Genomic DNA, 26,119 nt, shown 5'->3' on the forward strand with positions numbered 1-26,119 from the left:
ATAAAGGATCACAGTATACAGAGCTTAAAATCCTGTACCAGGAAAGAGCAACAAGTGGTTTACAAGGGGATCATTTAGGTATATTATCTAATTTTTAAAAACAGAGATATAAAATACCAGTTGCATAGGGATTTAAATATAAGGCCAAGCAGGAGATTAAAGTAAAATAGAGCTCATAAGAAGGGCACTATGGTGTTAAAACATAGTATTTCCATTTGAATTAATGTCTAATTCAAAATCACAGTATTTTGCTAGTACTACAAAAAGTGAATGTCAAACTGTCCCATTAATCTTGAACTGAAAACTGACATTAGAACTTCTAAACAGTACAAAACTAAAGCTCATTGTCTAAACCTGATCAGTGTATTAGCACAACAGTGCTTGGTACGTACCTGATTTATATACTCTACCTTCTGTAAATAATATAAAGGTTATTTCTTGTTAATAAGTGTGAGATCACAATATTACTGCATGCCATCAGTGGTTTGCAGGCTTACGTGACATTTAATTATTCAGTCTTTGAAAGTGTAAGATCCCACCCTGCAGAATCTTCACCCATTGAACACAGAACACTGTCATTAATAAAATACAATAGAAGTTCCACCACTAACAACTAACATATAAGCCAGGATTTTAGGTCTAAACCCAGTACAGTTCATTATTATTAACTCACAGCAATTTTTTGTTAGGAAGGCAACCTGTAGACTTCCAAATAATCTTGTGTGTATTAAATATAAACAAGTATGTAACTAACAATTGTCTCTTGGCATTTCAAGTAGATTATTCAATTGTGAAAGTATTTCTTCAAAATCAATTTTGAGTTGTTAAAATGAAGTTCAAATATTAATTTCTGTATCTACATGTAGCTTAATTAACCTAAAATTGTAAGGAATAGTAGTGTAAGGAAAAAAGAACTCTCCAGATGAATTAGGCATTAAGGTACACTAACTGTGAATACCTGAACCAACATTGTAACTGAAAAAGTGCATAAACACAGTAATACTACAAACGTGTTAACTACAGAACAAAAGGTTTTCTGAAAGCTCAGTGATATTATTTTACATATTATTTACAGGCTGTGATTTTTCCAGACACCACAGAGCCAATTCATGATCTTAAGGTTCCTTTGATATATTCAAAGTGTCCTTTGGCTTCCATCCTGTTCGGCAAGGAACTGATTCCCACCCCGGGCAATCAGGTACTGTACAGCTGAACAACAGCTCCATTGTGGTTCTGTGACTCTCCAAAACCCACTTCTTTCTGCTCTTCAGAGACAAGGCAGTGTTTTCACTTCACGCTCTTGGTGGGCGTCTCGGACTCCGTAGACTGTCTGCCATCAGTCCACGCCTCCCGCGTGCTCTTCAGGGCCAGCGTTTTCTGCTGGTCCACCACAACGTAATCCACCCTCTCGTCTGCCACGCTGCTGCCCGAGCCACTGCTCTTTTTCTGGGAACAGTGAGAAACAAGTTCAAGCAAATTAACAACAAAGAAGCAACTCGGTGTCCCAAACAGATACAGAACAAGCACTGGTTTCTCTGAAAGGTCCAACACTGACTCTCAACTGATCATGTGAGAAATGACCATTAAGGTGATCTTGCTGAAGGCAGTTTTGAACTCCTGATGGCAGAACTGCAAGAGCTGAACATCTGCTTACCTTGCGAGGTGGGGTGGACTTTCCCGAATCTAGGTCCAGATCTAAATATTCCACTTGTTTATCTCCTTTAGGTTTTACCATAGGGCTGCTTCCTCCATCAAGGCTGTTGCTTCCAAACAAATTCTGAAATCATAATATAAACAACCTCAGCTACAAATATATAGACTAGTGGTCCACATCATCAAATGTGCTTACTATAAATTGCCAAAATGTTAAAGGTTAAAGAAATGACTGAGACTCTTGCAATCACTTAAATCATGCAAATTTCATTGACCCTGTATGGCAAGGGGATACATTCTATGTCAAAACTGGGACAGAGTCAAAAGCCAATGGTAGGAAAAATCCCGAAAACCACCCACCCCCAAATTTAAGGTTGCCACCAAACCCATCTGTGCCTTCCACTTAATGTCCCCTTCATATCATGAAATAAGAACAGAGTGTGTTTTGTTCTTTTTAAATGTAGTTGTTACAGCTCAAATTTAGCATTGCTTAAGCACAAACTTTTTTTATTTCCTTAAATTGTTGTTAAATACCTACAATAACTTCTGCTTTACAGTACCAGCAAAGCTAAAAATGAAACTTTTACATTTTATTCAAAAATCATTATAATTAAGTTGAAAATCAGACTACTGTTCAATTGACAAGATCAAAATAGTCAAGCTTTGGAAAATATGTGTAGGGCTGCCTGAAGTTGCATTGTATATAACTAAATTTTAATTAGCCCAGACTTTTACAACCTCACCTCCTCTGTCCTCTCCCAGCCTGATCCCTCCCTCTTAACAGGTGTTATAGGAACAGTACAATAGAAGGACTCTTCTCTAAAAGATAAAGAAAAAACAGGAAGACAGAGGGCAGCAGTCAGCAAAAAATGAAGAGGAAGGCCGAAGGAAAGACAGAAGGGTAAGGCTGAAAGCAACTTGAAAGAAAAAGCAGAATATTGCTGATTTTATTAAATAAAACAGAAGTATGATATATCCAAACAAGATGCTTCAAAGCTGGTGACAGAAAAAAGATGAAGAAATACAGACTCCTTGCTAAGATAGAGTTGGAACAAGTAAAAATTCTCAAAAAGTCATATTTTAAAACAAAGGCCATGAGATATCTGGGAATGTTCTGGTTCTTTAGGAAATAAAATATTTTATGGTCTAAAGCCAAGTAGGCTGGGCTTTTTAAATGTAAGTTATCCATTATATGTCTATTGTCCAACTCATTTAATAATAAGGGGTAAAAAGGACAAACACAAACAACTGATACAAGTTCATTGTTGTTGCTCAAATACTCTGAACAAATTTCTGCGTATTAAACATACAAAAATCAGATTCTGTATCAATGTTTCCAGCACAAATTTAAAAAGCTGTTACTCTTTAAACAAAACATAATCTGTTATTTCAAACAAACTAGGCAGGCAGAACATATGCATTAGGAAACAGAAACTTTAAATATGTGCAAATGAAACAGAAAGGAAATCTGTAGAATAACCTGAAAATAGGACCGGTGCAAGCAAACAGAAGATATTAATGAGCTAGGCCATTAATTGGACCATCTTGCTATGGAAGTGAAGCCCCTAGAACAGCCTTAAGAATCAACAGAAACGCTTGGGTTGAACTGTGATTCCCTGCAGGGAGAACCGTGGGCACGTGTGGCGCTATTCCCTGGTGTAAAATGGGATGTTACAGGCACCTGTGGAACGGGACATCACCCATTACTTACCAGTGGCCCTTGCAAGAGAGGGGCTAAGATTTAACATCAGCAGCTCCCCCGTGCTTGGTGCCTTTCCCCTGGGAAGCACAGCACAGCTCTGGAGCCTGCACCCTGCCAGTTCCCGTGGGCAATGGCATGAAGGGGACCTGGGATGTGGCATCCAGAGGCAGCAGTAGTGAGATGGGGGGCAGGGACACTGGAGGAGATTGGGAGGGGACCCAGAGCAGCAAGGGACAGGGAAGCAAACAGCCTTGTGAGAGGAGAGTCCAGGGGCAGTGAGATGGGCCAGCATATGCCATATAAGAATGCAGACACGCAAACAGAACAAAAAGGGTGCTAGACAGGCTCTCCCCAAAGAAGGTCTTACATAAATGATTTAAAGATGAAAAATGCTGCAGTATTCCCTACTAAGAACCCAAACATGTGAGTGCACTGAACTGACTGGATGAGGCTTTGAACAACCCAGTCTAGTGGAGTGTCCCTGCCCATGGCATGGGAGGTTGGAGCAAGATAATCTTTAAGATCCCTTACAATCCAAACCATTCCATGATTCTATACCAGACAAAAAGCTGAGCTCGAGATACAGGATTCCTCCAGTGTTTTATGCATATTCTAAACCACATTTTAGTTTAGGCCTAGGTCTACTGCTATTGTTTTCCTTAAAACTACTGTTACTGTGTCTTCTTTTACCCACTCTCCTTCCCCTCACCAAAGGAAAACCACAGTGTGCATTACTGACTTCCTAACTAGCTGCACTCCATTCTGAGTATCTGAGGCTTCATTATCTGAGAAAATTCTCCCCCAAAGGGGAAAAAATAAAGACACTCAATACACAAAGACTCCTTCTATCCTCTTCTTTGAAAGAAGACTAATAAAACACACACGGTTCAGTTTCCATAGAATGCATACAACAAGTATCAATCCTTTTGTCCCCCCTGTTCCTTCTACATTTCCTGGAAGATGTCCTTTTAATACAGTTTTTTAAAGTATGTCTCAGAGGTCCTAGGACAGTTTATTTCCCTTGATGTCGTAATACTGAACTGGTACATAGCCCAAGGACAAGGAATTACAAAGAGGGGACAGATTATAGGAGAAAGGTAGGAAAAAAGTCAAGTCTTGAATTGTTTTATATAATTAATACATATGTCAACCATTCTCTCTTTATGCTCTTAACTTGTACAGTGAAATCCTACCAAAATTACAGCTTTGCTATGGAGATTTTTTTATCATTCTGTTGATCTAGAAGTATAAAGGGAGCAATGTTGAGTGAAGGATCTGCGTTTGCATGATTTAAAAGTAAGGACTGCGCAGGAAGAGAGGAGTTTAAGATGTAGATTTTACATACTGGGTCTTCAGTGGACTGATTTGGGTTCATGGATACATAATTCTCTTCACTGTCGTGCGAGTCACTGCTGGAAGTTGTGCTATGAACTGAATCCGGTCTGGGAGACACGGGAAACCTGGAGGAGCTAATTACCAGGAATTATTTTACAAACAATACATCTCAAATATCTTAAACCTCCTGGTAAACAACAAAAGTAAGCGTATTAGAGCTGAAATTTTCATTCAAGCTTACTGGAGTGTCACATTTTTTTTTGCTATACACAGTCCCTTATATTTAACATCACAAAACAAAATTTCACACGGACACACTTTATTTCAATGAACAGATACACACACAGACTCACACTCTTCCAAAGGAAACGTCAAGCTACAAATGACCTAAAAATATGATACAGATGTACACACATTTATTAACACTCTGGTCAGCAAAAATTATTAACCTGAACGAGTAAAAGCCAAGAAACTTACTCTCGTGCAAAGCTTCTGGTGATAGGAGATCTAACTGGAGCTTGTAGTTCTTCCCATTCAGGCAGAGGTTTTATTTCTAGTGGAGCTGGTTTTGCTATGTAAGAAACAGACAATTGTAAAGCACAGAACATTTCTAAACAAACTTAAATTTAATAAATTTTCACAGCCTAAATACAGAAAAAAACCTCTGTCTTTCAAGTAGTAAATTGTAGTAAGGAAAGGGAGACACTTCCATTTTCAGAGAGACATGATATATTAATTTATGTTTTTAATCTTTTCAGGTAATGTGAAGAAACATCCATTTAAAAATCAAATAATGAAATTTTAAAAACCCACTGCAATTTCAGAATTTTGCAGCATATACTTGAAGGTAGTAATTCTGTTTTGAAAAGAGATTCTGAAAGTGGCAGCATCGTGTTCTGTCCTCATTCTGCCGCGATGACTTGTCGAGCTGGCAAGCCCAGGGCAGGGCTGATGGGGTGTTACAGCAGAGCCAGCTCTGGGGACTTTTCTTGGCTCAGGGCCACTTGTTAACATGCAAACTCTGCCCTGGCTGTGTACATGTGCCCTTAGTGGTGAGGTTTCACAGCTCCACGAGTGGGCAGAACCTGCAGCTAAGACTAAGCCTGCAAAAGTGAGAAATGAGCCAACAGCAGGAAGAGCCTGGCTCGCTTCAGTGCTCATCCACAGAGCAATGTGCGACCCATGACAGCTTGTGCCACTCATGACAGCTAACACTGTTGTCAAAAAAAGTGCCATTTTAAAATTCCATTTTCAGAACAGAACCACGAGCAGGCTATTAGCAATAAACACATTATCCCTCCCTCCAGCTTATATGTCTCACCCCTCCTAAACATTAGAAAAAAAAGTAAAGTACAAAAAGGCTCGTGAGAAAAAAAAATATCACAGAGTCAAACTGCTGTCAACTTTATCCTCCCTAAAACTGTTTTTAGAAAACAAAATGCAAAGTCATCATAAAAACAGCCCTTTCTCTCCTTATGCACCCTCCCACCATGAGTTTTCTGCCTCTTGGCAGGTTCACTAAGATCAAGTGTCAGGCATGTAGTGACAGAACTGAATGTGACATAGGCAAAATGATACTAAAGCACGACTGACACAAAAGTTGATCAGCTTGGCTCAAGTCCACTGTAAAGGTCTGAGACTACCTGGCAGGAATTAACAGTGGGCAAGGTACTGCTGCAGCACAGACAGCCAGGACTTTGTCCAAAGCCCACCAAGAACAGCAGAAGTATTTCATCCAGTTGCAATGGACTTTAAAAACTCAGAGGTGATCAGTGATATTTCTCTGAGATTTTTAATGTTGTTAATTATTTTCTCTACTTCTTGTGACTGTGTTAGGGACCAACTCAGCATCTTCAATAAAGCCCATCAAATTAATTGCAATCCTCTTTAAGGTGCATAAATAGATGTCTGTACTAGTGTATGATCAGAGGATCAATATTTTGCTTAATTTCAGGAGACCTAAGTGAACTGTGATTTCAGGTTATTGCCTAACAAAAGTTTCAAGTAACTTACAAGTTACTATGTACAATTTACAAGTTATTATATACTTGCTTCTAAATCAGCAAACAAAAGTCAATCCAAAATATGAACAGCTACAACTTAAGACATCAGAACATTCATGTTATTATCAAAGAACAGTTTCCATGCACTGTTCAAGCCAGAAAGTCTTGAATTCCTTACACAGGAAACTGGCTGCTTGACATGGAAAATGCATCCATGACCTTAGACTACAGCATGAGAGAATATGCCAGAATTAAAGTTATTCTAAAATAACAGTTTTCTTAATTTTTGCTTCATTTATTTTTATAAAGCTCCATATACATACAGTGCTAAAGTACATACCCTTTCTTCTTGTAGTAAAGTCACCTATGGTTTGTGAATCAGTTCGCTCTAAACCATGTGGTTTAGGTCTTAAAATTTTAGGACTTTGACCTAATTGGCAAAAAGAAGACTCTTTTAATAATATTCTATTTGTAAGTGGAAAACTGGAATTTTGTAAATAAACATCACAACCCCCTGCAGAAAGGTTAATGCCACAAGCATAAGCAAGCTGCTGAAGGAGATTTTACAGTCTAGCTGGGGCTCACGCTAAGGGCTTAAGCACCAAACCAGAAACAAAGACAACACTTCATGCAAGTAATAAATATATCGGAGGCAAGCGTAAAAGGTGCACAAAAAGGCTAAAAAGTGCATCTCAACAAATATTGTAACTGATCATTGCTACTAACAGGTTCCACTAAAAAAAAAATTTAAAAGACAACTTTGAGGCTTATTTAGCATGAAAGGAGAACAGTCATGTTTCAGATGCAAGCTGAAGTACCCTCAGAGAATTTAAATCCTCCTTAGCCACAAAATTAATTTGGAAATAATGACTCTTGGGAGTCTCCACTCCTGTGGTGCTCTAGGGAGGTCTTCTACCCACTGTGTATCTCCCAGTTGAGATGCCCCAAAAATCTTTTTTAACAGTGTATTTGCTAAACTTGTTCCTCAGAGGTCTCCATCTGTCTGTACCAAACCCCACCATGCTGACCCTGCAGACACAATGGGATTTTCTTCCCAAGTTTTCAGCCTGCATACTGCCCCCACACCAAGCCACAACTCAGTCTCCACAAGAAATGACTCTGACATGAAAATATCAATCATCTCCCTCCATCTCCTCCCAACAAGGATGCTCTCTGGCAAACTTGACCAAACTCTCCAAGTGTTCCAGGTCACGCCGTCTATTTTAAATAAACATGATCAATAATGTGTAATAGCCCTAAGCTTTCATTAAAGTCTATCTGACAAAGCGTTAATATTAAAAAAGGCAAGTGCCTTCAAGTGGTACACCAAGAAGCCATATGAATAAACTAGATGAAAAGTTTAAGTCTGATTATGTTAGAAAGCTGCCCTACAGCACAAAATGGAAAAGGACTGGTACAGACTCAGGTGTGGGCTGGTACTCCCAGCAATGGGTGAGAATGCTTTGTAAAAAACTAAACTTGGCAACAAACACCAGAAGTTTGCAAATCTCTACCCCAAGGGTTTTGCATACGAAGTGCTCTATTACTGTTATCACTAAAGTATTGGGAATAATCAAGTAACAACAAGAAAGGTAAACACAGAGGTTTTGTACTGTATCTTAACTTCTATACAGTGCTTCTGAGAGACCAGGTAAGATAAAATTTATTCATTTATTAGTAGTGCTGCATAGCAACTTCCTTAAAAAGAAAAGGATACAAAATTATTTTTATACAGACAGGCTTTTTTGCCAATTTCAAAATCAAATGCTCCCTTAGATGGCTCAATGTGCTGATGAAATGGGTGAACAGTTGGGCAATGCTGACCAAAGACAGTATTTCTGACTAGAGCCAAGTCAAAAGCAGGAGCCAACATGTCGGTGTACTCAATTCTGAGCTGATCCAATATTCTCAAGTCCTTGCCTATAACTCTCTGATAAAAGGTAGCTGATTTAAAACGACCAGGATCTTAAAATCACTTGACCAAATGTAGAAGTTCAAATCTGAACACTTTTTATTAAGGACAATTCAATGCTGAATACCATTACCTGATAATAATATTTTTTTATTTTACAGTTTTATAATCTGATTTAAAAGAAATCTGGCCCAATGCAATTCAAGTTAATACGCACTGACACAGAAGCACGGATCGTAAGCACAGTGAGAAAACTAGCAGAGGTAACAGAGTTAATGAAATTATTTAAGCAGTGTGCACTTAATAACCTCTGCTCTTATAACCAACAGACTAAAGTACCTGAAACCCATAATACAGATAAGCTCAAGGAACTCAGAGCTGTGACTCATTATTTCTCCTTCTGTTAATGATGCTACGTGGTCTAGTGCAACCAACCTTCCTGAACTGGGATTAGCCCCATTTGTAAAACATGGATATTATGTAACTGCCTCCTTCACACTTAATTTAGCATTTACCAACCACTCTGAGATTTTCAGAAGAGCTATATAAATAAGTACAGGTCCCTTTAATACTTCTACATCAGACAAGAACATACAAAACTCACTGAGCTTTCATCTCTTGCTGCTGAAAGACTGTTCAACCTCAATAAATTTGGTGGCAAAACAGCTTGCTACTACCAACCAGCCAGGATAATGCAATTCCTCGAGTTTAATGTCTCACAGAGAATTAAAATATTTGTGCAGACTGTTTACTTCTTCCTCCCTACAAAACAAAAAACCCAAAGTCCTAATCTCTGTTGAGGAGCTTATACTGTGCAACAGGAAAGACCTGACACCAGGCAAAGAGGAGGAGGGGGGGGATCAAAACCATATATCTGAATATTTGTATAACTGCAGAATTCTTTCATCCTGTTTTTGCCCATTTAAGAGAATAAAGTGACATGAGCCAGGGCACTGAAAGGCCTTAATACCCCTTACTGCCTTCCAAAGACCATGTTCCCCAGGAGCACATCCCTGTATCTCTAAAAAACAACAAACTGATTAAAATATGCAGGGGAAAGGGCTTCCCACCTGTACAGCAGGCTGGTCTCCCACATCTGCTCTATCCACAACTACTCACTAAAGTGTCACAGGGCTGTTCTTCAAATCAGTGTAGTGACAGTAGGGCTCCATGAGGAGTCTGGCTGCATACAGCATTCCAACACCAGCAAGACTGAGGAACACATTTCCTGTGGTCTCCACAGGCCCAGATTTACCTCATCTCAGGAAAGATAATACTTATAACTTACACACTTATTCTGGGAAAGATAAATCTGGGTACAGGAAAAACAAAAAGTTACATTTATGCATTTTTATTTTTTTTTCTAACCAAAAAGGAAATAAATGTTGCAACACCACTGGATGCAAACCTACACATGAAAAAAAAAAAAATCCCAAATAAATTATGTCAAGTGAAACCAACCAAACAAGAAGTGAAAATTAGATGTTTTCACTGTTCAGTCAAGTCATCACCTGTGAAATGCAAAATGCCACAGCCAGGAGACAGAAGCTCAGCTTCTGCATGTTCTATCAGACTGCACAAGGACACTCAGAGCTGAAAAATCACTAATGAAGTCTATTTTTCTAACAAATGGCTGCTTGTACAAACTGCCAGGCAGAGCAGGCGATTATGGCTGCGGCACTGGAGCGCACTCAGAGCAGGAATTCTGCTCCTGCCATTTGGGGCATGTCAATGCTGCCTTTGTCTGTGAAGTCACCAGGAGAAGAGTCCTTTTCACATGTTGGAGTTTGTTTCAAACTCAACTGAAAAACATTTTTGGTTTTAGCACTGGCTCTTGTTGTTTTCCATAGAGCACTTGGAATATGATGCTGGGTGGGGGGAAGTTGTCCCGCTGCAGTAAATTCCTGCATCAGTGTAGGTGGGTGCTAATGTTTTTGGTTTTGAGGACATAATGCTGAAGAGATTCATTTGTTCTCAGGTCATTGCCTTGAAACACCAGAACTAAACATGATTTCTAATCAGGGCATTTCTTTCCTAACTGGATGCTTGCTCCATGGCTTGCTGGCAAAGGATTTCAGGTCAGAAAATCGCAAACATCCTCACAAAAGAGGCCAATTCTTCTATTTAAATACTGGCTATTTAGGGCTTACAATTTTAAGGTAAATATACTAATGTGACATGAAATTTGAAAAATGCATGATCTGATAATACTGTTTACTGGCCATCAGGACTAATCCTCATGAAACAAGATCAGAAGTAGGAATGCTAGGGCTTGGGATGGGAGGGGGAGAGCAAAAGGAAAAAACAGCCACATAAGTGCTCTGCATCCACACAAAAGTACTTTCAGAGAGGAAAATAACTAACCACAGTTTCTTGTATCCATCAACAAAATACACATCTTGCCCCCTTTTTTTTTGCAATTAGATGAAACTGAAATTTGCACTGAGGTCCAAGAATTCCCACACCCAGAATCACTGTAGATTTTTCCTCGAAAAATAAAGCTGAAACTCACTGTCTTGCTCCCACAGGGTTTATTATTTGGTTTTCAATTCTGCAGAGTAAACTACTTCTCTTCCTCACCCAAGTGAACTCTGATTCCCAAGTACATGGTCTTCCACACAGAACTCTACAAATATCATCAATTTACATTTTCATCCCTGTTTTTGTATTTTTTTTTCTGCCAAGGTACTTCTAATTAGAAACATGTATTTAGTTACACAACATTCAAATGCATCACCACACTAGTATCCAACAAATAGGAATATCAATAATGTGCTTTGTGCTGATTGGTGATAAGATGTGGATGCTGATACCTACGGTCTCTTTAGGACAATAAAAAAAAAATGAAATCAACTTATTCTTCAATGTTATGAAATATAAAAAGCAGTCACATAAAGAGTCACTCTCCAGTCTTCTCAGACATCTTTACCCCCTCAAAATAACCTTTTACAGCAAACTGGTACTTTGAATGCTACAGAAATTGGAAAAAACTCCCTGATTATGAAAAAGTTCAACTAGATCTGACAGCTAAGGTACACAGGTGCTCCTAAAATATTTGGCAAATGCCATAAAACTGCTGAGAGAATACCAAAGTTATTAATCATCAAAATACTATCTGCTCTAATTTGTGGGCAACTCCACGTGTCTGTATTTTAAAAGCCCCCAAAGCATGATGAACTAAATGTATTCAGTAACAAAGACTGGTTTAAAACCAAAGTACAGTGTTCTAGAGTGTTTATTGATTAGCACTTTAATGCTGCACTAAGGTTTGTGAAGTCCAACAGACTTCAAAAACAAAACACAGAAAAAACCCACAAAATTTAAATTATTCACCAGCAAACTGAAGCTTAACATTAAAGCTATTAGAAAGTAAAGGAAAACACGACAATATGTGCATCAAAAGCTATGTTTTCTTGAAAGAAATTATAAGGACACAGCAAAGAAGAGAAAAATTTTATGAAGAGGAATAAAAATAGGGCATTAATACCCATGTTCTCTTGTTCCTCCTGCTCTTATCTTTGGAGTTTGAAATTACCTAAAAGGAATATCCCTAACCCTAATCCCTAAATTTAAATCATCCCTAGCACTAGTATCAGAGCAAGTATTGAGTTTGTCTTTAGAAAACTGGCACGTTTAATTTTGTTACAACCATTGTGTCCAGCAAAGCACAACTTCCTCTGCAGCTGTGATGCAGCCATCCAAATGAAATCTTTATTGAAATTATTTGTTGTTTCAAAGTTTTAGAAGACAAATCACAGCTGCAAGCTGAGGACTGGTACATCACAGCAAGGAGTTATGTAAACTTCATTTAAAGCTGTTAAGTACAAACTCGACTTGGACAAGAAATTTAGTACAGGCACGGAGGAAATCTAATTTTCAGCTAAATGGGAGCTTGTGGAAGATCAAAGAAGAAAAAAAAATCAATAATTTTCTACTCAACTTGCTTTATGAACTCTGAGGAAGCACCAAAACATCCCCTAACAGCTTAATTTTTAAAAATTCCTAAATGGAATGAACAAGGGGTGTAACTTCCAAGAGAGAATATAAGATGTAATACATGGATTTCTCAGAAGCAAAATGAACAATACTTCTGTTCAGAAAAGTCACCATAAAAATTACAGTTTCTTTTTCAACAGATCTTTAGTTGAGTTCTTGCTGCAGATTGAAATCACCATTCTCATATTTTCAACGCCTACTTTCCCTAAAGCCTCAGAATATAACAACCTTTATTAAAGAATATGCAAGACAATGATGATAGTGCAGAACACTGAGGTGTTGCCAGCTCCTAATCATTATCATCATTATTATTTTTAAATAATTGTCAGTTCTTTCTTAAGTTTTATTTAAGGATGGCGTGGTGCTCCTGCTGTATCAGGACATGCAATATGTTCCCAGTGCCCAACTTAAATATTTACATGTTTGAGTGTCTAACAAGGAAACTGTTCATCAGGCTATTTATAGCCACCTTCATGATTAATGAGGGTTCTTAATTTCCTTAACAACTACCTGCTTTGCCTGGGATTTGTAGAGCACCATGCTACACTGCAACAATGGGAGATGATTCCAGTCATCCAGAAGCATCACAGTGGGTCCTATGGGGACCAGAATGTGGCAGGTGCTTCCTGCCATGGGAAAGCTCTGCACACAATTACATTTTCAAAGTGGGTCTGGGCTCTTTTATAGAGAAAACTGGAATTTTCTGTCAAGTTAATCCATTTGCGAGATGCTCATGAGGAGTGGTGGCAAAAATACAGGCACATTTTTAGAAGCAATCCACATATTTGTGGTTTGACCACACAGACTATGTCTTTTAACATCTTAAATGAGAAAAAAAAACCAAAAACTATGAGAAAAGCAACCAGATAAAATTTTTAACATTTTTAAAAACAATCACAATTCCCAACTCCATGAGAATTTTGTTCCTCTCCCTTGGTTTCTTTTGTTTGTTTTCTTGTTTTCAAGCTGCAACTGAGTATTTTTTTGGCATGAAAAGAAATGTGTGTATCACTCACTGTCTCTAAATCCAAGTTTACCACGTGCTGGGTTGAAAATTACCAGGGCCAAGCAGCAGCCTCTTTTAAAGGCAATCATGTGGATTTACAGTTCCTACAATTAAGTTGTAGGAAGCCTCTCAGTTTAAAGGCTGATATATTTTTGTTGAAACACAAGCCATTAAAAAAAATAAAAAACAAAACAAAGCAAAATCCACAAAAACAAACAAACAAACTTAAAATGCACCACACTAACTATTGGCTATCTTTGCTATCAGCAAAATAATCTGTGCCTCCCAATCCAAAACTAGGACTGAAAATGTTGTTCTAAGTAATCTTGAATGCAATTAAACCCTAACAATATCTGGACAGATAGAGTTGCTCTTCAAGACAAATGAAGCAAAGTCCAGTACCATGTTGTCAGCTAGGAATCCTAAATTCTGTATTGCCTCTGCCAGCAATCTGCTGGGTGATCCTGAGGGCATTGTTCCATCTCAGCTCCCCATGACCCTGAACTAGGACCTGTGCTAAATGGAACTCTCTCAGAAAGTGCTTTTAAGTATTAATGATCAAAAACTTTACAAATGGCACTTATTCATTCATACATTACATTCATATACTATATTCAAATGAATGAGACTTAACTTTTGATTTTCATTTTATCATGGCCATGAATTGTTAGTTCAGCCATATGCCCACTGCTCATGTATTTATTTTCAGAACCTTAAAAAGACCACTTTGGTAGGAATGTGCTGTAACACAGAAAAAAAGAAGTTACCAATTAAATGTAAGTGGGGCATCAAGCTGAGATTTTGAGGAAGTAAACTCCACCATCACCAATTCCATTGCTGACTTTACACTTGGATTCAGATATTGAAAAAACTCTATTTTATCAGTGAAGATGACAAGCACATATTTCTTAAGAGATTTCAACATTACAGATGGGATGATATTACACAGCTATAAGGACTTGCTCTGGACAGCTCCTAAAAAGTTATTAAAAACAAATAAATCTGGTTTTGTAGTTGTTTGGTCTCAAAGTCTTGTTTTAAGATGAGGTACCCCTCTTCCCTAGCCATGGAAACAAATCCTGATGGGGGCAGGAGGAGGTCACTGTCATGCCCAGAGGTTCACAGAGACCCTCATCTCTCAAATGCTGCACCACTCAAATGCTTCCTCCTGACTCATAAAAAACAATTCACACCCTTTAAATTTTACTTTTGACCAAAAACTTTTCCCTCGAAAAGAGAACCTGGTTGTTTTTTGCTGCCTAGTCTGACTAGGGAGTCTTCCTTCACCTCACAGCATTTGGGCACCTTTAATTTTACTGCTCCTTATTGGAAGAACAGTATTTTAATTAAGGCATATCACCATCACAACAAATGTCACTTTAGCTCTGTGGCAGAACCAGTCACTGTCTTTGAACAATTCAGAAAGCAAGACCCATCAACATGGGTGAATGCAATATTTTTTCTGTTTGAAGCCTTTTACCAGCAAACATACTTCCAATTTAGCATCAGGATTACATGCAATTGTGGCAAGCTAAAGCAGCCAAAAAGCAGAAATACGAAAATCAGTATAGCCAATGGTCCTATGTAACTAAAGAAACAGCACCCTAAAAAAAAAAAAAAAGAAAAAACAAAACAAAACAAACAAAACAAACAAACAAAAAAGAGATTATTTTTGTCCTTCACTTACAAGTGAATGCAGAAAAGCACCTGCCAAACACCTTCAATTTTGTCCCAAGCAACACATCACTTACCTTTAGGTATGCTTCTCTAAAGAAAAAGTAAAGTGTTTTGATTCAATTTATTGGGGCAGAGCCAACACCATGTTCTGAAATTACTTTCAAGACTTCCAGAATGTACTGGAAGTTCCCCATATTTACAGAAGCAGCTGTGAGCTAGAGAAATGAAACTACACAAATCTGTATTGTAATCTCAAGGCTATAGATGCTTTTATTCACTACTATCTTTTACCTCACTTTCTGAAACAAAACTCTCCTAGAGACCAGTGGAAAAAGAAACAGGCTGGGGAGATCAAAGAGCCTAAGGCTGTAAGCAGCAAGCCCTTAAACCAAAGGAAAAGAGAAGAGATGCTAAACACATACATCTGACAACAAAAAGCAGTGTATCCTTCCCTTATGGGCTGGTTTCACTGCATTATCTCTTTGGCAAATGCATTTTTAGCACTGGATGTAACAAACCTCCCTGGCCCACAGAAACATGACTAAGCCAAAGCTAATGCTCACGTGAAAGGTGTTGGTGGTATTTCTAAAAGCTTCCAAAAAGCTTGGAGGCAGTGCAAACACTGTTTTTGCAGCAATCTGTAACCAATTAAAAAAGAAAGACAGAGCAGCTTCTTCTGACAGAACACAAAATGTGCCCTCATAACACCTTACCCCCAACACACCTGATCTCTGCAGTATTTCAGAGACCATCTTTTGGAGAAGCACCAGTGGTCTTCAACAGAAGTTCTTTGAACCAATGGCATATTAAATCCCCTCAACATTTAAGGGCGCAATAGCCCAAAGGTAAATATTTTATGTTCCATTTCCTCCCCTTCTGTGTCTGCCAAAGATTTATTGAACACACAGACCTACTTGACACTTCTAATGCACTAATTTGTAGCAGGAGAGCATTGCAGTACATTTACATAAACAGAAACAACCTGATAACTGAAGCTGCTACAAGAACTTGAAAGCTCAAAAAGCAACACAGAAGAATCTAAAGCACACCATTGTTTTAGTTAGGTAAAGGTCCACTTAAACAAGGACTTCACCTCATTTATTTCAAAGGAACCTGCAGTTTTATTTTCCAAAAGGTGTATCTGGAAGGAGTTATTTGCATAGAGGTCTCAACTACTGAAATGGGAATATATTCCCATTCTGATGTGTCATCAGATCTGTCCTTGACAACAATGGAAAACTCAACAGCGGTGCATTTGATAAAATTAGAGTGAGGCAGTCTGTGTGTGTGTGCTACTAAGATAAAACCCTCAGTGGTAAATCAGAATCATTGCCATGCTTGGCAGCTCAAGATATTCACAGAACTTTTTTTTCAGCCCCTAGGCACTATACCATATTTACTTCTAGGGACAGTTTTACTTTAAAATCACTTTAGTTTGTAAATTACATTAAACAATCCTATTATTTACAGTGATAACATCTTCCAAAAGTCTACAGGCAAAAATTTCATCCAGTAATTCTATATTCATTAATAGGCATGTTAACACATTTTCAAGTCCTTCTTCTGGTATTAGCTACATCTTTCTACCTGTAAAGCATTTGAGGATGGGAGCAAAGCAGGAGCCTTACATGCCACTTTCTGAATGTGAAACACTAATTCAATTCCAAAAAGAGAGATGCAAGAGCAACTGCATGCTGCCCCAGCAAACATCTGTGTGGCAGCTTTGCACTGCCAACAGCAAAAGTGAGATGCTTTTCAACACACACATTTATTACTTCTGAAAGTCAAACATTTTACCAGTAAAATACACAAAATGGCCAGTCTGGGAAAATGTCTTAAATCAGCTCAGTTCAGTTTATTCTGAGAATGTTTTCCAGTGTCAACTTTCATCAATCTCCTGTCTAGTATTTCTTAAGAACTAAGCAAAACTGATGTCTGGTAGCACAGAAACAATTAGACACAAGCAGAGGGCCAAAAGTATTAAAAAAGGCCATGCCTCAATTTCTGAAGATGGACAGGCAGAATGAACGTGGTACTTTCCATTTCACACAGCTCATCTATCATAGTGATACCCTCTGCTTCCCTTAATTACAGGCTGTTTTCACTTAGTGGTAAAAATACTAATTTAAAGTATTCAGTTAGTGAGTATTTTGGATCATCTGAATATTTGCCATCACGCTTTCCTAGAATGAAGTCAGCCATTCTCAATGTAAACACTAATTTTTTTCAAGTACATAAGATTAAAAATAGGACTTACTCAAATGCAAAATAGGGCAGACATTTGACCTAATGTTCTTTAGTTCCCTCTCTACAAGAAAGTTATCTATCTTGTCTCAAAAACTTTGTAGGGAAACAAGTTCTTTAAGCACTTGCCTGTATTTCCAGTAAGATGGCTGATAAAACATTTTAGATAAACTTGAAAATTAAAGCTATTTATTAGGGATTCTCTATACAAGTATCTCTTATAGACACATTGCAACTCAATCATCTTGGTTCCTTAAGAACCCTGATCACTCAAATAATCCTCATTTTAAGGAAAAATAAATACATTACGTGCCAGATTTAAGAGATTAATTTTTTAGGATAGATTCAAAGGGGCCTTCTAAAATAAGTATGTGTGCTGATCCTGTACCAAGCATTGTTATGGCTATAAATTTGTGTTCTACCCAATACCTCGTGTTCTCTCTCTGCATCACAAGTGTCTTCTGTAAACAAGGACACACTTCTGAATCTTAGGAATTCAGTGACATTTATTCATTAGTAACTACAGCAACATAATCTAAACCTATGCTTTTATTTGGCATTGTTTTTGTGACGTTTAAATAATGTTAAAAATAATCCTAGGGCTCCTCAGTGATTCGGCTGTCTCACAGGACAAAAATTGTTTCTAAAATAATTTGTGAAAGCATGATAATTTTCCACTAAGCAGAAGTTGAGAGAGCCATGTTATTTTCTTAGATGATTAAAAATTAGGTTGTCTTGGAGGTTTTGCTCACCTTTTCTGTCTGGTTTTAGGTTCCGGTCCACTGGCGGAGGCTCACATTCTGCAGCAGGTACCGACCGTCTGGGAGGGGTCTTTGGGCTGGACCTGAAACCCATGTGAGCAGGAGGAGGGACTTGCTTTCCAAATAATGGAAAATCAAACGTGCCTGGTATCATTGGTACATAGTTTGTTTCCTGGATGGGTTCAGTGAAGCTGCTGGAATGCTGTCGTGGAGGAGAGTTGGGATTCATTGGGACATAATTTTCATCTAGTTCTTCACTTGAAACACTTCCCACTGTCAACATGCTTCTGTTTTTCTAGAATTAACATATATTTCCTTTAACAAAATAAGTTATGCAATCAGCCATGAATCATATGAGTCTTTTAACCTAATCTGCTCAGATTAATGAATTCTACTGAAAGTGAAAAATCACAAACACTGCACAGCTTGCTTTCTTACACAGGAACAAAGAGCATTCAAGCACTGTCACTGTTGCCTCTGATCAGATCAAGTCATACTTACAAAGTGGTTATGGAAGCCCTCCAATGAATTAGATCTGTCATTCAGAAACGTTCGTGGAATATCATAACAGTCTTGAGAACTAATTTCTAAAGAGACAAGAAGAGAAAGTGGCTGTTTATCACCCCTGTTCCTGTCACTTGGCGCAGGCATGCAGAGTCTGCTGTTATTTACTGTGCCCCCCAGATTTATCTATATTTGAGAGGACTGTGTTCACAAACAACATTAGCACTCATCAGTCACAACTTGAAGCTCTCACAGTGGCATTTTCCCATGGCAAGAAAAAAATAAATGAATTTTTTGCTTTTAAAGAAGCAGCAGAGCCTATCTTTCAGTTGAGCAGGTGTAAGAACTTGGTGTAAGAGAGAATCTGGGCCCTCATGAAAAACCTATTCTAAAGCAAACAAACAGATGACGTAGTTTATTGTCTGGAGAAAGGTTTTCTGACTGATGCCCTTTGCTTGGAAAGTGCTTATTCAAGGGGATCCCATCTGTTGCAGGAACAGGTGAATCTCTTCTCTCAGCTCCCCAGTATGGTCTCCAGGGGCTTTCAATTGGAGTGGACTGCTGCAGAACCAAAGATCTCTCCCTTTTCAGAGTCCTGGCTCTTGGCAGTCCCCATTAAGCAGGTCCTCAGCTCCATGGCTGGTTCTTTGCTGGACAGGGGTCTTTGTGAGGCTCCCAAATGCTGCTCATCCATGCTCGTCCCTTACCCTGTGGCAGGCATGCCCCTGCTCATGATGCCAGCACAGAAACTTGGCAAACTCTGGGGTTTATCCCCACCTTGCCCTGAAAAAAAAACCTCTGAAGTTTTTTTTAAGATTTTCCCCACAGAGGAAAGATAAACAACTCTGCTCTTAAGTACCAAATTTAAACAGTGTTTTCAGAAAGACTACTTTTCCTGAAGCAATCCCACGTTCGGTGTAGGAATACTCACCTATAAATGTAGCAACCTGAGAGAAAATAAGCAAAGCAAACAAGGATCTTTCACGGTGACACTTTGTAATTTTAAAACACTAACAACCACAAGTATATTATGCTCAGTCTACAAAATGAATGACAAATAGGACAAAAGTGTCTGAGCATCTGTATGATCCCATACATTCTGTATACTGCCTCCTCTAAAAGCCTTGTTTTTGTCCCCAATTTCAAACAATTCTCCTTTAAAATCACCTGTAATATTAGTATTGATTTAAACCAGTATAAAATTTCACTTTAAGAACAACACTGTAATACCCACCTGCTTCAGAAATCTGAAAGAAAATGAAACCCTTAGCCCAAGAGTGGTTAACAAGACTATACACATGACAGCACATCTGGAGTACCAACATTTAGGTGGCCACAAGGAACAACTTTAATTTTACTAAAAGACTGCAGTAAGCATATCTGTGACTTGGACAGAAAGGCTGGTGGCTATGGTCATCAAATCAGGGTTGGTCTCAAGGCTCTGGGTATACACCATACCCCACTGATCTTCATGAAACAATTCTCAGCTTCTGCAGATTGGACCACACTTCACTAAGCTCACTTTGGTCATTCTGAAAGACTGATAATGGTTCTATTCAATTCAGTTATATGAGCTTATTACCAAATAAATATGTCTAGATCGTCAAACAATTTTAGCCAAGGCTGAATGCCACAGTGCAGTATACAGCCCTTACAGACGTTCTCAGCTTTGGTGTTTAGATGGTTTCCTTTAAAAGTCTCCTGCTGGAACCCTGGAAAGTGAGAATTTTGGGCTTTCTGTGCTGTCAGGCACTGACCCCCAAGAGAACACTGCATTTGACCTGAGGCCATGGAGAAGGCTTCCAAAACTGAGTGACAGAACTGAGATCATGGGTGTGTAGTTTGAATGGAGGTGTGTATCACATGGTGGAAAACTTAGGATTTAAGGTCTTAGAATATAGTAATGTATAGAAAGCAAGATGGAGGTTTTAGGGTAAAGGTTTCATCCTTCTTCACCTTTTTCTTCATGGGTTTGGGTGATGTTTTGTGATTGGATGGAAAGGTCCGCATTGCAGGCCATAGGTGACTGGTTGTTGGGTTAAGAGTAAGGGTAGTTTGGGTGGCTTTTCTTAACTGGACAATTTGCCCTTGGAAGGCCTTGTAGAGAGAGAGAGAGAGAGAGATATGTCTCCATTTTTAGCCTGTTAGCTAGAAGTGCTGTAGAAGTCACTGTAATATAGATAAGAATTAATAAACATCTGAGTCCAAACAAGAAATACCATCTCTCCTTCACTTAATCCCAACCCTGGCAAAAAGAAGAATAAAACGCGATATTCTCCTTCCCTTTTTCTTACGTATTTTAAACACGGTGAACTTTGCGAGGGGGCTAAACTTGTTCCTACAGCCTAGGAATGCCCCCTCGCATCGTTTAGACCACACAGCCGGAGACAAAATTCGCCAGGACAGCGCAGGGAATACCGACCTTTGCGGAAGACGTTCAGATCTCCCGTGGAAATGGTGTTGCTGCGCGAGGGCGGCGCTCCCGCGGCAGGGATGCAGTAACTGCTGTCCGTGTCGGAAGCGGTGCGGCCGACGCTGCAGCTTTCCACGGGAGATCGATCCGCAGCCTGGTGAGGTTTGGGTGGCCGAGGTGGAGGGATGTCTGGAATAGTCTCCAGTTTTGAAGTCTGAGACAACGTTCCCTCTGGGAAAGTCCGTGGGATCTGGTAAGTACCTCCGGGTGTGGGGGGAATGTCGTAGCTAATGGAGATGTGCCTCATCTGTGCGTCTAAGGACGTCGCTGACGGAGTACTGAAAACATGCTGCTCTCCTTCGGCATCAGTCCTGGATGGGGACGCTGCCTTGGGCAAAACATCCTGGGAGTAACTCCTAGGCAGGTTGTAGAGGCTGGAGTCTGCCAGCGTCAGCGCGGAGCGGGAAGGCGGGGAGTCGTAGACGCCCTGCTGCGGGAAGAAGCCGTTCACAGCGTGCTTGCTCCCTGATGGAGCAGGGTTTTTGTGGCAGGGCAGGTTATCGTTGCAGTCTGTTTCTGAAGAGCTGGATTTTGCAGAGTCAGCATGAGATCTACATGTGAGATTGCGAGATTAGAATGTTGGTGAACCCACAGAGAAAAACAAACATTGCGAATTGTAAACACAGCGTTTATCATGTAACCAACTGAAAAGTCTACCAGTGTCTTCCAATTTTTTTTTTTTTTTTATTAAATGAGATGCAGGAACTCAATTATTAAACAAACAGGAGTACCCAGGGATACTAAGTAACAACATTCATATAAATCCATGCACGTGAAATACACAGCACAACTGTGCAGCTTTATCAACAGCTCCAGAACAGGTTGATGTTTCATAAAGCAAGTGATTTTCAGGATGCCAGTTTGAAGCCAAGTTTGTCTGGCAGCTGGAGGCTTTTTAATTACTATTTTTTTAACTCATGCTGCAAACTAGCAGCACTTTATTGGCACTGTTAAAGGTAAAAATGAGATGCTCAATTCTTGGATTTCCAGTACTTGCTCGTTCCAATCAAAAAGAATTAATGAGAAAAATGTCAAGAGAAAAAATATGATTGCTTGTAACCCCCCTAAATGCTTGTCTAAAGTTATACTGACCATATAAAACTCGTTTGAAATATGTAAGGAAAAGAGAAAGAAGAGATAAGATCACAAGTAGGAGGAAAAGAGTATGTTCTTTGAGGGGAAAAAAATCCATAGGTTGCATGTACAACAGAGAGCTTTTGTCTTGAAAGCAAATGAAGGTGGTGTTAGATAAAGCTGCAGAGCAGTTTACTTTTGATTTCTTAGGAAATTCTTTTATGAGAAGTACTGGTACTAACCACTACCAGTAAATTTACGTGGAATGTAATCACATTAAAATAATTTGATTTCCTTTCTAAACCTACCCATTTACTGTGCTCCAGGCAGAGAAATTCTGTTATCAGTCTTGCTTAAATGAAAGTCAAAACAGTCGCAAAATACTAACACAGGAGATGTTAGTGGTGTAGTTAAGGAAGTCCATAATACACTTTTTGATCAAACATATTTTCATTACCTCAATATCATACTATTGTGTTAATTTATACATGCATATGTAAGTATTGCAGCATGCATGAGTATCAGTGAATACCTGCAATACAACTCTTATTAGTAAGCTCTACTAAGCAACTGCTCCACAACTTTTCCACACGGTTCCAAAACTTTTGAGGAATAAAATGCAGAAATAAAGTACACCCACGACCACAAGAAGCATTCCACCCCTTATTTAACAGGCTCTGCACCTCAAAGTTATCATAACCAACATTTATTATTCACATTTCATTTGTCAATGAGTTTGTATGAAACTTTCTTAAGGGACAGCTGGATTTATCTCCCAGGGTTCTAGCAACCTGAGGAAAAAGGAATCCAGTTAAGCTATTCATTTAGGTTCCCTCTCCAGTCATCAGAGGAATGGAGACTGTGTGAAACACAATCTGTTCTTCTTAGATATCCATCTAAACCCAATTAATCACCCCCAAAGTGCCTCTGCCAGCTCTCAAGGGAACCAACACAATCAGCTTGGAACGGACGTCTGCACTCAAGATAAATGTTATTCACCTCACCAACTGGTTTTTGCTCTGTTTAACAGACAAAGATGCAATCTTCCATCAGAACAAGAGGCTTATCACAGCTCGCACTTCAATTTTATCACCTTTTCCTATCAGCTTATTCTTACTGTTTTAGCATTTTTTCCATTAGAAGTATAGAATTTTGCTCTGGCTACTATCTCAAACACAGATTTCAGTTCCGTCACTGGTCAGAACTGGTTTCCAGGTAACTCTGAACTTTAATCTGCATTTAGTTTAATTGACCTCCCCACAAAGAAGAGAATTTTCTCATTACTTGTTCTTAGCACAACCAAGGAGGTAAAACTTCCTACGTTCCTCATGATGTTGACCATTAATATATATTTCTCTTCCTTGTTAACAGTTGTCTCAGAGCTCTTTGCTTCAGAGCTTCAAAAATTCGTGCATGAACCACTGGTTTAAAACACTTGCAAAAAATAGAGCACATAGGACTGAAGGAAGCACATGAGGTTACAGAGTGCATAATAAATTGTGAACACTCTGAGCTCAGCCCCTACTGCAGCCCTTCCTCTTTATTCAAAGGATTGATTGAGGAGTTCCTCACTTTCTAGATATACTCTCCTAGTTCTATGATATCCATTTAGTCCAAAATCCCAGGAAAAATTCAAATGTTTTTCACATGAGCAAATACGGCAGGGATTGGGATCTCCAATTTTTATACTATAAAAATAAAGTGGGCAGCCAAGAGAATTTGGACACTGACAATCAATTGCAGAACCAAAATTATTAGTTCTAGTTCACTAGGATACACTTTAAAAGAAAAAAAAATCTAAAACTACAGGAGTAAAACAAACACTACATTTATCTTACAAAAACATACAGGAATATATAAACAAAGTTTAAAATTGAACAACAGCGTATTTACAATGCTAGAGCCTAAGGATTACCCACGAAATGCAAGCAACAAACACTATCCTTCTTAAATATAGGAGTTTTTCTGGGTCTAAGTGAATGATGCTTCTTCTTTCTTGACCACAAGCACTTGTGCAAACAGAAGGCTTTCAAAAACCATGACACGAGGCAGCCAGGTCTGTCATTTGCTTAGCTGTTGGAAACAGCTTTTACATTTCTTATTACAAGAGGGAATTTATGATTTAATTCACAATTTTGAAGGTAATCTTCTGGACTCAACATCTTAATCTACTGAAATAGTTTTCAAAATGTGAATGGGTTGTAAGCAATCTGATTTTGCACAACTGAAAGTTTGAAAACATTGAAACAAAGAAAGCAGTTTATGCCAAAATGAAGCCAGGGAATTCAGCCTCAGCAATTTAACTATTTTTAAAAGTCAGCAATAACCATAAATCATGATAAGAACACCATATACCATTCTGAAAACATACAGTGCATAATTGACAGGAACAGACTGTACTCCTGGTTTGAGGGTTTTTTTTTTTTTTTAATATTACTTCTGAACTTTAAGAATTTAAATTTTTCCCTTTAGTAAAGCTCAATTAAAAAAAAATCAATTGTCTTAAATATTCCATTAACAATTAGCTACGACAATAATAAGCATTAAAGTGTTTTTACACGGCAGTTTAAAATAATGGCAAAGCTGGATGCAACACAATAACTCCTCCCTTTATAAGCAGAGGATGACTATGACACGAATTCAATGTTATCACACGTGTGCATCACATATGTGCAAATCATGGTAAGTGGCCAAACTGTCCTGTACTCAGTGCTAGGACTGGCCATGTCTTTCCACATATCAAGGAATGAAAACTGTCCAGCCTGTTGACCTACAAGGACTGGGCACTGAGATGCAAGGAGAGGAGGTGGGGCAGTGAGACAAGGGGAGCCCAGTAAAAAGGCAGCCTCCACATACTAACAACCATTTGTTGACAGAGAGCCAGGAAAAAAGATTTATCAAGTGGTTTAGTCTGAGGGGTAATCATCTCATTTTTGCAAATAAATTGTTCAGGCTGGCTTGACCACTCATCCTTTTCATCTGATTCTTTTCCCACCCGCAGGAATCAATACAACTGATTAAACAGAATTATTATGAACAAAATGGCAGCAAAATTGCTCTTGTGTGCCAGCAATCTGGGACAGCAACAGCAAGCATAGAAAAAAACCAGGGTAGACATAAAAATAAGTAACAACCAGACCTCTTTCCAGAAAATGGAAGCCAAAGTTACACAGTTTTTCTGTTAAAACTTACAGAACACCATGCAAAATGAGTCTCAAACAAACAATGTTTTCAGGCAAGTTAATGGCTCTGTGATTAATTTCTCACACGTGTTCCAAGAATGGCTACTGTTCACTCACTGCTGTGGAATCTTTTTACTTTCAAAGTCTTCTAATAGCAGGTATTCCTGCCCTTCTTCTGAGAGAAAAGGAGACCCTTGGCTGGTTCATACACATAGGAAAGATGAGGAAGACAGCATTTAGTATTTCAATACACCTCTGGAATGAGCCAGAACCATAAGGGATTTGGAGGCAATGTTTGGCTGCATTTTCTTATCTAGGATCCAAACACAAACCTTAAAATCTCCCTAAATGCTACAGTGAAGCAATGCTCTTTCTTAAGTCAGCAGTAATCAGAGCATGAAACTCTTTTAGACGAAATACTGAATGATAGTTACAGCTGCAATTGCTGCATGCAAGACATTCCCACAACAGTATGTGGTGCACTCTATGATACTGTAATGGAGCATTTAATAACTATTTGCTAGGTCTGAAACTCTACAATTCTCAAAAATCCCAAAGAGGCGACTCAGAGACATCTATGTTTCAGTAACCCATCTC

The 26,119-nt window shown here is 38.7% G+C and overlaps 1 protein-coding gene across 2 annotated transcripts in view; it reads right to left on the reverse strand.

The window, feature by feature from the left end:
• Positions 1–1,037: 1,037 nt before the first annotated feature.
• The window catches only part of GAB1 (GRB2 associated binding protein 1), a 94,982-nt gene continuing 69,900 nt past the window's right edge, over positions 1,038–26,119 (reverse strand). Inside the window, exons 4-11 of one of the 2 annotated variants that reach the window (XM_062493918.1) lie at positions 21,216–21,817; positions 18,791–18,876; positions 18,281–18,584; positions 7,034–7,123; positions 5,168–5,261; positions 4,701–4,824; positions 1,655–1,777; positions 1,038–1,446 (exon numbers count right to left, since the gene is read on the reverse strand). In XM_062493918.1, coding sequence (XP_062349902.1) covers positions 1,288–1,446; positions 1,655–1,777; positions 4,701–4,824; positions 5,168–5,261; positions 7,034–7,123; positions 18,281–18,584; positions 18,791–18,876; positions 21,216–21,817 — 1,582 coding nt within the window. In that variant the 3' untranslated portion in view covers positions 1,038–1,287. The remainder of the gene's footprint in view (positions 1,447–1,654; positions 1,778–4,700; positions 4,825–5,167; positions 5,262–7,033; positions 7,124–18,280; positions 18,585–18,790; positions 18,877–21,215; positions 21,818–26,119) is intronic. The other variant, XM_062493919.1, reaches the window with a different exon arrangement.

The sequence above is a fragment of the Cinclus cinclus genome, chromosome 5 (assembly GCF_963662255.1).
Source record: "Cinclus cinclus chromosome 5, bCinCin1.1, whole genome shotgun sequence".
NCBI lineage: Eukaryota > Metazoa > Chordata > Aves > Passeriformes > Cinclidae > Cinclus > Cinclus cinclus.